The sequence below is a fragment of the Centrocercus urophasianus genome, unplaced genomic scaffold (assembly GCF_019232065.1).
Source record: "Centrocercus urophasianus isolate 14NV4802_14NV808 unplaced genomic scaffold, USGS_Curo_1.0 seq_65, whole genome shotgun sequence".
NCBI classification, from domain to species: domain Eukaryota; kingdom Metazoa; phylum Chordata; class Aves; order Galliformes; family Phasianidae; genus Centrocercus; species Centrocercus urophasianus.
The window spans coordinates 61,676-73,757 of NW_024885255.1; the positions used below are offsets into that span (position 1 = coordinate 61,676).

At 46.0% G+C, this 12,082-nt stretch overlaps 1 protein-coding gene across 1 annotated transcript; it reads right to left on the bottom strand.

Moving 5' to 3' along the window:
- Positions 1 to 841: 841 nt before the first annotated feature.
- On the bottom strand, positions 842 to 12,047 carry NCSTN (nicastrin). Its single transcript, XM_042836963.1, has 17 exons — positions 11,893 to 12,047; positions 11,183 to 11,287; positions 9,604 to 9,727; positions 9,126 to 9,244; positions 7,954 to 8,099; positions 7,615 to 7,765; positions 7,391 to 7,500; positions 6,949 to 7,101; positions 5,488 to 5,592; positions 5,227 to 5,304; positions 4,903 to 5,072; positions 3,585 to 3,687; positions 3,238 to 3,333; positions 2,708 to 2,795; positions 2,425 to 2,579; positions 1,923 to 2,135; positions 842 to 1,773 (listed from the first exon to the last, which is right to left on the bottom strand). The coding sequence occupies exons 1-17, from the start codon at positions 12,014 to 12,016 to the stop codon at positions 1,651 to 1,653; spliced, it is 2,163 nt and encodes a 720-aa protein (XP_042692897.1). The 5' UTR covers positions 12,017 to 12,047; the 3' UTR covers positions 842 to 1,650.
- Positions 12,048 to 12,082: the final 35 nt, after the last annotated feature.

The window sequence follows — 12,082 nt, forward strand, 5'->3', positions numbered from 1 at the left end:
TTCGCCAGAGAGCAGCTCGGAACAAAAAGCTGGGAGTGGAAAATGGGGCTGGGAGTGGTGAAAGGGTTTATTTCTGTTTGTGTGGGGAAAACGAGCGAGGAGAGGAGAAAAAAAACCCAACAAAACCCAACCAGAAGCCTTAATGAAAATAAAAGCCCAAACCCAAGCATCCAATCTAGGTTTGAAATTAATTGGCTATGTAAAGAAAATATAACCTACTTACCTTATGAGGGGGAAAACGTACTTTACAAAACTCTTGTCAGATCACACGCTGTTTTGAGGTCTTCTATCTCACCTGAAGCATGTTCCAGCACATAAATAGTCAATAATTTGGGGGAAACTGATTCATTCTGTCCAAAGATTAGGAGTTAGAGGCTATGAAAACCCTTACTATAAAGAAAAGATATCTCCATTTAAACTGAGATTTCAGTTTCTTCGGTGCTGCTAGAAGAAATGAAAATAAATCAGGCATTGAAACATTCTGCCAAGTATCAGGAACAGTTTTCCTGATAGCAAGATGCATTAGCAACTGGAAAAAAGTCTCCCTCAGGGAAGCACTGAAAGCACAAGGTCTGAATTACTTTAAAACTCCAGAGTTTATGTCTAGTTGAGAAAAGACTTAAACACAATAAGCCTGCATAGCCCTCTAGGGAAGCGAAAACGATGCTGGCTTCAGTGCTAGTCAGCTCTGATTTCTGTGATTAATCCTCCCTACCTGTTTTTGAGCTCCTCACTTTGGACAACAGCACTATCACATCTTTGAATCAGCACTGCTGAAGAACAGGTGGATTTTCACATAAAAGGAACAAGCAGGAATGGCTGAAAGCCTGGTCAGTCATCACTGCTGGCCCTCAGAGCCCAGTCCTGCTGTGAGCAGGCTCTTTATTAAATGTTTAATATACCAATGCCTAAAATGAACCAAGGCATCACCACAGACAGCACTGTAAGAAATGAGCAGCCATCCCTGCCTTGGAGAGCTATCAGTCTAAGCTGAAACAAATGCTGTTCCTCCCAAGACCAAAACATATTGCAGCACCCACTGATTTTAGTCCTTTGGGCAGCAACTAAAGATAATGCAGGCAATGGGTTAATCTGTAAGCAGAGATTTCTTTTTTAATTAAACAGAACTATTTATATATATATATACAAAACCCAGAAAATATTGCACCATTTAAAAAAAAGGATATTTTACAACTAATCATGTGTTAAACACGCTTGTCCTCCCTGCACTGTAGTATATACACAGATTCACAGCAACTGTTGGACGTTAACAGGCAACCCATGCTATTGGACACCATGGAAATGCACTGGTCCACACATATCCCAGAGAAAATACCCCTCCCACCCTCACCATCACGTAGGGAACACATCCATTGCTTTGTCACCTCGGTGGCATTCAGGAACAACCCTCTCACGTCTCTCAGAGGAAGGACAAATTAAAAACAGAAGGCTTCGGGAACTTCTCAGTCACAATTTCTTTCGGGCTTGATAGGCACACAGTCTCTTACATTTCAGGGCTCCTAACTTGAGCATGGAGGCTCTGGAGAGAACCATTTCCGTCCCTATCCAGAGAGAGGGGCATTCCAGTGTAGTTTTCTCTTTGATATTTGTAATCCAAGGACTAAGACTTCTCATGCTTTGAGAGCATCTTCAGTAAGCCACAGCCCCAGGGTCCCGAGGGATGCTAAAAAGTACATCTGCTTTGGCGTTGATAAAATGTGTGGCGACAAGAGAGAAGACCAGAATGGCAATGCCCACAACCAAAGTGATTATCTAGGAAGGGATGAGAAATACTTAGCATTGTTGCAACAAAGATAGACAAAAATCTCATAGAAGTTTTATTGAATGGGGGTGGGGTGGTCACTGTCAGAAAGCCGCAGAGACGACTCACTACTAAGGCACTATGCAAAGTGCAAACTCACCTCTAGCTCCTTGCTGGCTACTAGAAATATTCTGGCACGGATCTCCTTCCATCGACTCTCTGTCCATGTGGAATATTCTGTAGATCCCCATTCCCTCAGCTCAAAGGCAGGAGAGAGTGCTTTGCTCAGGCGAACGGTTGACCGAACGCAGTAGGGGACTCGTGATGTTGAATTAGGGTCCAAGGAACCCTGCACCCAGGCATAGTCATACATCTGCAACGAAAACAAGACATTAGGAGACAGAGAGGCACTAGCAAATAACCAGACTGTCTTCTGGTAAGAGGGAGGAGGGTTTTTCTGACTGTTCTCATTGTCAGGGGATCCTTTCATTTACTCCTCCTCTGCCCTTCAGTGTCAGAATGCCTTCTTGTTGAAGGATTTGATCCAGTTCTCCCATGTGTGATTACAGGCAGTACAAAGCAATCCTAACTAGCTTCCCTCAAAAGCAGAAAACCAGAAAATTGAACAGCAGATCTGTCCTTGCCACTCTAATGGCACTTACTTCTTTCTCAGCATTAGGTGCTTTTTCAGGGTTCAAGCACTCTTCCTTGGTGAGGTTAACAACAGTGCCTGTGAGATTGGCCAGAACATACTGCACAAGGTAGGTAGTGTTCACAGGGCTGGAAACAGCAACGTAGTGCTGGGGAACATCATCACCTGGAATAGTCAGAGAATTGGAATTGATGGGGAAAATGCCAGAAGCAGTGATACTGTGGAGCTTTACAAAGTTGCCAGGTAACATATGGGGTCAAACACATCCCTGTGTTCTTCCCTATGTTGCTTACCCAGAATCCCTTTCAGGTCTGGTTTAATGATGGACTGAAACCAGGAATTGTTCATTTTAATCAGAAACCCATAGAGCATTTGAGTGATCTGGAAAGAAATGTAAATTGGTTTATACAAAGAGGAAAGAACACAGCGTCTTAATGGCTACATCTCTCAAGATTATTTGGCACAGAATACACTTTTCACTACAGAGACCAAGAGCATAGCAAAGCAGAGACTATATGTCACAACTGTGCATTATGTGAAAACAAGGGCTTCATTCCAGATCCATCGATTCCTTACTTGATCCCTGTGGCACACGCTGCCACCTCACCTCAGTTTCCACTTCTTTGCCCTGAGACGGAAAGGCAAGGAAGTAGAGTGAAAGTTTTTTCATTCAGCTGTGATGGAGAAAGGGGGGGGGAAGAGGCAAAGCCCTCATGGAGACAGACAGGACAGCATGCTGTGTAAACACACATAAACAGAGACAGAAGGGAAGTACGTGAGGGCTCATCATAGATGCCAGGGACTCAATTCCATCTGCTCGTACCGTTTTTGGATCTGCCTGAATAGCAGAGGTGTCGTTGGCTCCCCCTGCAAGCCGGTAGAGAGCACGGGCGACCACTGTGGCAACTTCTGCCAGAGACTGCAAAGGAAGAGTACTTTGTGTTAATCAAGATAGACAGACCCAGCAAAACAATTAAGAGCAAGCCAGAACCTACACATCCATCAACATGCTTATATCGCACCAGCATTTGAATGCCTTATTGCCTTTGTAAACGTACAAAGCATTCCCACCTTCTTCCCCCTCTCTCTGTGAGCCCACCTGCAATCTGCCCCTACTGAAAGCCCCATCCATCCCAGACAGAGCAGCTAAAGAAAATGTAAAGTTGGAACCTTGGCTGTGTCTGTAACATACTCCAGGGTCTCCTCGGGGCTAAGCCCCTCGGGGTATTGCATCCGGATGTTCTCTGGAGTGTCGTACATACTCTGGTAGTATCTGAAAAGAAGAAAGCAAACAGAGGTTGGGGAGGAGCAGAAAGAAACCACAGGGCATGGAATTCAATTCAGAGTGTGCTTAAAGCAAACAGTGGGAGCAGTCTCCTGGGAGCAGAGAGACAGCTCTGCCAAAGCACTGCCCTGCCACACGCTCCTTAAACCATTTAATGAGGCTTTATAATTAACTTGGCCCTTCCACAGCTTCTCCCATCTGAGGATCTCCAAGCAATTTACAAGCTGTGATTAGCTTTCAGGTGGGCGACAGCCCCCATCTATTAAATGGATAGAGAAACTGAGGCAAGGACAACTCATGCAGAAGGTCTCGTGGGAAGAGAGCTTTCAATGCAAGTCATGCTAGTGGGTTTTTATTAATGCCTTGTTTTAAAGGCAGTGAGGAATTCCAAGTGAACTTTAGGAGAGATTTACACCAAAGAGTCTACAACACATACAGCTGAACTGGGAATTGCATGGTCTATACACCTGACATTCCCAGACAACCTGGGATCGATCTCCCCAGCCTACAGACCAGGGAAGTGTGCTGTCCTTCACCTCAGCTCCTCCTGCACCTTCAAAGCAGTGCACGTTTAGAGCTAAAAGGGAAGAAAGGGAAGCCACTTCCTTTTGATCACGCCAGAGATTCTCAGTAACAGAGAGGGTAGAAAAGGCAAAGAGACAATTTGAAGAGCTTGGATGAAGGGGAAAAGGCAAGAAGAGAAGATGCGAAAAGGGGACGTCTGTCCTCCACCCCTCATCCCCATTTCCAAAGTTGAAGAGAAGCAGATCCCCAAGGAACACCCAGTATTAGGGTCATGTGAGGTGAATGAAAGTGCCCTTTGTAATGCCTGGGGCTTTCTGCCATCACAAATAGAAAGCTATATGGAAAAAAAAAAAAGAAAAAAGAAAAAAAAAAAAAAAAAAAAAGAAGCATCTAGCTTCTGGAAGAACAGATGAGGCTTAGGCACGCTCAGTTGCCATTTGCTCACCTCTGGCTCCCAGCCAGCTGTGGGGAACATTTTCTGTACAAAACTGGATTTCTTTCGGTTGTCAGAATAATTATGTTGCGCTTGTTCAATTACATGGCACACGTTTGCTCTTCCACTCCCCCCAGCCTGCCGTTCCACATGTGTTGGGCAGCACAGCCCTGGCAGAGGCCTTGCAGGAGCTGGGGCTGCCCTCTGCCGGCCCCACTGCCTCTGGCCATGGGGCAGAGTGGTACCTGTTCTGGAAGGAAGCCTGGTGGTCGGTCAGGACAACGCCAGGAATGTGCCGGGCTCGAAGGAAGCGTTGGAATGAAGATGGAGGAAGAGACTGAGAAAATCCAACTTCCTGGAAAGTGACATTTGCTCCTACGCTGCTATTACTCAGAATATCGAGCAGGTTTTTAATCTGAAAAGGAGAAAACAGCACTGTTCCACTCTTTTTGTTCTGAATGTGCAGTTGTTTTTTTATCTGGGAAGTTTAGCATCCTGAACGTTTGTAAAATGCGAAGGATGCCTCAGAATTTCGGTTAGGTGAACAACTACAAACTGCTTTCACTCACCTGGGGCTCAACAGTTGCATTCAACCGAGAGACTGGGTCTGTATGCATCCACAAAATGGAGCCATTCCTTAGAGCCACCTGCAAGAAAAGAAACAAAACCCCTTCAACACATACTAGGGCATGACTAAATCCTGTAGAGCGAGGAAATCCAGATCAGAAAAAAGAACAACCAAAGCAGTGAAAAACGATGGTTGAGAAAACCACACCTAAATTATTACAGACAAACAAAGAATCAAAAATATCCCCCAGCTCGTCTCTCACCTGATTCAACTCCACAAAAGAATGGATGTTCTCCAAACGGAGAGGAAATTTATCTTTTTCCATATCGTACACCATTCGTGAACTGCCAATATAATCAAAAGTCTCCTGCAACAAGGTAATAAAAAGAAATAAGAAACAAATCCATGCATGACTCACATACAGAATGCTGCTTGGCCCAATTAACAGCACCATTTGAGAAGCCGAGGTGGAACAAAACCAAAAGTTTGAGGGCTAACTGCTGCACCAAGTATTTCTGAAGGTTTGCATAGCCTGGCTGACACCAGAATACCACAGGAAATATTATGTTGTAGGCTGAGATGCAGCAAAGGACAAAATTGAAGGTAAACAGCAAAAAAACAGGAGATAGCTACTGCACAAGCAAGAAAGGCACAGAGAGGCTTCTGCAAGTACTGATAACTCACAATGATACTGCAAGTAACAGCAGAGAGGCAATACTACACCCTCTACTTTGGTGTACAACCCCTCTGTTTCTGGGTGAGTAGAAGAGGAAGTCAGGGAAAAGAGCAAATCCTCCATTCCAGGAATTAAACATGTGAAGCTCTCCTGGAAGGAGGGGTATCTGTTTCCCTAGAAAAAGGAAGGGAAGGCAAGATGACATCAACAGTCATGGGAACTGCGAGAAGCTGAGCATTGTCTAGAATGAATTAATGCCCCAAAGAAGAGAATCCCCATGACAGAAAAGGACAGCGAAGTCAGCCAGCCACCAGACTTTCCTCTTGACTATTACACAGCCAAGTCTTATCACTCCACTTACATTCTGGGAGCACGACAGAGAGTGTTTGCTCTACAGTGCTGTACGCTCATCTCCCTGAGGGAAATTCTGAATAGGGATGTATGGGCTGGGGAGGGTGAATGAAGGGAATCACATGGCCACAGCATGGGGCTGTGGGAGCCAGTTTCACAGAGCTGCACAAAAGAAGCCATCAATGTAGATGCCTTCAGGGGAACATCAGCTGTTGGCCGTCAGTCCCCCCTCCACAAGCTTGTTCTGTTTTTTTCCACAGCTGCCAACTCCAGTGCTGGGCTCTCAGAAATGAACTACATTTTGACGCTGTCAACGCATATATTTTTAATCTAGTTTTTTTTCTGGGCTTTGTTTCAGAATTTAAAGCCCAACCATTGCTGTTCATTCTGAATGGGAGTGGGACGTACAGAGAAGCACAGTGGGAAGAGACAGGAGGAAAAGTAAAGTTTGACTTATTCATCCAGAATGAACTGTGGGGCAGAATATGCACTGCCCCATTGGAAGCTCCATCTGCTGTTGTCATCCCAGTGAAATTAAGATCTTGCTCTCACCAGGGGAGTGGAGAGAACCACGGTGTGGGGATGCAGATAAATGACTTTGCACAAAGGGTAGGAAAGAGTTCATTTGCAAGGAGCCAAAGGCTGATTTGCTACTCTGAAACAAGCCAAATGGTGGAGCGAGGCTGCTGCTCTTACCCCTTGGAAGAAGGTGAACATTATATTCCTTTGCAGCAAATGAACATCTGATGCCTTATGAAGGGCTTCAGCAGCAGCCAAGTGGGTCACAAAAGAGGAGACAGCACTCTCTGCCCCAGGTGCAATGTTCCAGAAGAAGGAATGGCTGTCAATCTGTAAGCATGAACAGCAGGCATAAGAAATGTGCAGAGGGATACTGTACTGGGAAAGCAAATCTGCTACCTCTTTTTAATCCCACTCATCCCACTGATAAGGGAAAAAATCAAACTGCCCAATGAAACTCCAAACATCAATTGCAATAGCCAATCCAATCCAAACGAAGGGCAGGAGCACAGGAAGAAATGGAAATAAGTAGAAGTGTATTCTCACAAGACCCTACACTCACATCTTCCCATAATCCTTCCAGTCCACCCTCTGCAAAGCAAGATTAAGAGATACTTACCCTTGTAGCAACCATAATAAACTCCTTCTTAGGATCAACTTTTTCAGATGAATTAATAGGGTGCAAGGTGCTCCACACATTGTAGTCAAGCAGAGGATCGCATACAGTCTCTAAAAAGCAGAAACATTGCTTGAAACTTGAGATTACAGCAGTGAGAACTGAACCACAATCTTGTCAGCTGCAGCTCACCAGTTTTATCATGACAAGGAGAGAAATCTGCTCACCTGGATTAATGCTGAAGGTGTTTTGGATGGAGTTGCGTCTCATGCAGGTAACAGTGCTGGTGACAGCATGCATGTGGGAAAAAAGCTGCATGGCACACAGAGGGTATTCAGGGCCAGATCCATCAGTAGGGACGTTATGGTCTTGGTAACACTGGACAGAAATAAACATCATCACGAAACTCAGCTTGTCTGTAATCGTATGATGTACTGCTTACAAAGCTGGATCATGTATTTTTTTTCTGTAGGTGTCAACATCTGTGCTGAGTTAGCTCAATTTCTGGCCCCTTTCCTGAACTGTGTGGCAGCTCCCCTCTCTCACAGTCTGGGAAAGTTAAGTACCTGCTTAATAACTTGAGTCTCATTGGCATCTTCAAGTAAAAAAATGGGGAAGTCAAAATCCTCATATGAAAGCCCACTCCCCACTGGATTCCACACAGTCCTATTGCAGTGTGCGTACTGAGGGCCATAGTCTTTGGAATAGACACCTGGAAACAGAAAGAAATGGGCAAATCTGAGCCTGCAGAGAGAATAACAAACTACAGCAAAGGTAGGGCCTGCTGAGAAAATGGCAGCAAGAACAGAACGAGCACCATTATGGGCTAGGGAACCAGCTGACAAAGCTTAGACGTGGAGCTGGTCACTGCATGAGGCAGAGTGGCAGAGTCTGAACGCTGTGCCACGCATGGAGAATAGAAAACATGCATGCTCAAAGCCATTCCATGCCAGGAGGCTGGCAGGAGCACTCAGTGAGCATTTATCACATGCTGAGAGAGCAGTGGAGGCACACAGAGAAACATTATACTCCAAAAGGAGGAACATACTAAACAGCATTTTCTGAGCTCATCATATGCTGGAAATACCCCTAAGGCATCAGTAATGTGCCAATGGTTTTAACACCTAGGTAGTGAGCAAGCAGCATGAAGGCAAAGAGGCAACAAATGCCAGCACAAACTCATCTCAGAGTTTGCACATCATCCTTCACAGCTGAGGAAGAGAAAAGTGTAGTGCAGACTACAGAAAGGCAATTTCTCTCCACACAGTGTAAGACAGTAAATTAGCTGCCTGAAAAAAAAATAAATAGTAAAGTGAAAACCTAACTGAAATCACATGGGGAACTCAGGCAGGAATCAGAAAGAGTACCAAATGGCTCAGAGTGGTTTCATCCACTTCATGCAAAATCAAGCTTTAATGACGAGGTGTGGAAAAAGTTTGTGTTTCAAAAGTGAAAGAAAAAGAAACTGCAGCAAACCTTGGTCAGACTGAATAGCCATTTCATGCTGGTTTATCCAGCTTATCAGTCTTCCCTCAAACATCAGTCCAGGCCTCACTAAGAACTGATGAGATTCCAGCTCAGACCAGTTATTTCAAAAGGACATATCAAGCAGGTTATCTTAGATGAATTTTGACATGTCAAGTTGCAATTTCACGTGCCCTTTGCCCTTCTTGCTTTGATCTTACAATGTAATGGCACTACTTCTCCCAGCAATAGGAAAAACTTAACATTTCCTTACCAAACCCATCATTGGGGCACTTCAAACCAGGAGAAAATCCCTGGGGAGGGTTAGGTTTGGCAATAGACACTGCAAGGCCTGACACTCGTGAGGTTCCCTTCAGCTGCTGCATTACCTTCCTGGAACAGAGAAAATATAGGTGATATTTTGAATTAATTAATGAAAAGTTACAATCCCAGACGTGTCAATGCTGATGCATGCTATGCTCAAGCCCATGATGATGTTTTTGATCAAAATAACCTTTCTCCTCACCAGTTGAGAACTGTAGTAAGATGGCAACCACCAGAAAACTTCAACCAACCCATGCAGTAAAACACAGTAAAAACAAACGTGCCACCCTCACTGTACTTCAGTACAGTCAAAGATGATTTTGCCATCTCTCACTTGAAAAATGACATTTTTTATCATAAAATTACGGGTCCACATTGGTCCTCTGGGCTCCTGTGACCTAGGGAAGATAAAACCTATTACAACTGACCTGTTGAAGAGATTTCCATCTAGTAATATCATGTAGGGTGGGTGTGGGCCATCAGCAAGCACCCAGTTTAGGTCCTCCTCCTTCTCGACCACATGTATCACCCCTGTGTCTCCACTGATGGAGGCTGTGGAAAGAGAAAATACCCTTCATGTTTCACTGTGTTCTACTTCCTTCACACCCTCAACAACCTCAAAATAGGGCAGCATGGATCGAAGAGCTTTAAGGAAGAACAGCTGATACGAGATGAGAGATGGAGGAAGCAATTTGGTGAAGTGGCACCGTTTCACTGACATTGAAGAACAGCAGTTTCTCAGGAAAAAAACAGTGAACAGTGCAGAATAAAAAGTAATGGAAACAAGCTCTGAGCTTTAAAAGCCTGCTTTGTTTGAGCACTGACTTGAGCTGCAGGCAGTAAGGCATAATACAGCAGAAAAATGAGATCTCAAGACAGAAAAGCACATGAGGAAGGAAAACACAAAGGGAAGACAGGATCTGCCTGTCTCAAGGACACAGTCACAGCAGCTGACCATCATGGAGGGCTAAAGATTGCAAATTCAGAAACTGGGAGCTCAAAGAGAGCTCAGCAGGAGGCCTGGAGGTGCATAGGGAGAAATAAGAGCAAAAGATCACGGCCACAAAGGGGATGAGCAACTGAGTAGGTCTCCCTGCTTGTCATTTCATCCCATACCAAAGAAAGCAGAGGGCAGACAAAACACTTTTACAGGAGTCCACTGATACAAACAAGCCCACAGTTAGTAATGGCTATCACTGGATACTGCTTATGACTGAGAAGGCAGAACCCCATGCCCATGTCTGCACTAACACCAGGCTCACGTCAGAGGGCAGAAGTCAGGGAACAATGCACCTTGGGCTACCTGTCAGACTAAGCTGTGCTGCCATGCAGTGGCAGCTGACAACCTCTGCTGCAGGAGTGACTCAATCAGGAAGCAAAATTCAATTACAAATTAACAAAACGTTGACTCATAGGAACCCCTTTCTACACACAGTAACTTCAGGAAAGAGTACTATGTGGATTGGGCTCCCTTGTTTTTCTTCTCATTTCTACTAGCTAAGCAGTCCTGTTCCTATACCTTAATATGACAAAAAACATACAAAGTTAGCAAGTAGTGCACAAGCAGCTAAGCCAAACCCTCCAGTCCCTTCAGATGTCACTTTCTTAACACTCTGTCCCTTTCCTCTCCTAACTTGTTAACACCTAATACATTCTGCATTAAGCTCACAACTTTGCCTTGTGCCCCGGGATGCTGGCTGGGCACAGACAGCAGAATCTGCAGCCACGATGCTGTGCTGTACCTTAGCTTTGTCCTGAGCAGGAACTGACTGTGTGCACTGAAAATGCTGCTCTGTGCCAGTCAAGGCATGGATTTTCAAGGACACGGCCTCTCTTAAGGCCCAATCCTCAATATAGAAGAAACACATCAGTATGACTGAAATGGGATTGGAAAAGTCAGCAAACAGTGATGAAAACACAAGGAATGCTGACTCAGGTAGGACAACAGCATTATATCCCATCTGTCTGGACATGGCCACCCTGAGGAACATCTCCAGCTGTACTCACACTGGCAGCCGATCTGGTGTGTAGCATTCAGAAGACGAACACACGGCGCTGTTTTGTTCAGGGGGATGTAGATCTTCCTCTCAACCGAATTCCCCTCGCAGGAGCCTGAGGAAATGACACAGGCCCACTTCAGGGAGGATAAACCAGGAGCTCCCACACTTCAAAGCACTCCTTAAAATAGTGTGGGGGAGGGGGGCACAGGAGAGGGCTCACATAATTACAGAATGGCCCGGGTAGGAATGGACCTGAAAGATCACAAATCTCCAACCCCCCCACCACATGCAGGGCCACCAACCTCCACATTTAACACCAGCCCAGGCTGCCCAGGGTCCCATCCAACCTGGCCTTGAACACCTCCAGGGATGGACGGGGCATCACAGCCTCTCTGGCAGCTGTTCCAGCACCTCACCGCTCTCACAGTAAAGAACTTCCCTGACATCCAACCTCAATCTGCCCTCCCTCGACTTCCGACCATGTCCTGCTGTCATCTCCCCTCTCCAAGAGTTGACTCCCATCCTGTTTGTAGGTTCCCTTTAGGTACTGAAGGCTGCAATGAGGTCACCCCGCAACCTTCTTTTCTCCAGGCTGAACGAACCCAGCTCCCTCAGCGGGGCTCCCAGTGCCCCACCTCGCAAAAGACCTCCACCTGAGCGAGGGGTCGGCCCCAGATCGCACAGGCCCAGCCCTATCCCTCCGCCAGCCAGCCTCACCCGCCACCAGCACGGCGAGAAGCAGCGCCGGCAGCGGCCCGCACCAAGCCTGGAGCGAGACCCAGCAGCTCCCTACAACAGCCGTCATTCCCCGCCTCCTCCCGGCTCTCTCCACCGCCGCCATCTTCCAGCCCAGTTCCTTCAGCGCCACCGCGCATGCGCGGCGCCGGAAGCCGCACTGTGTCAGCGG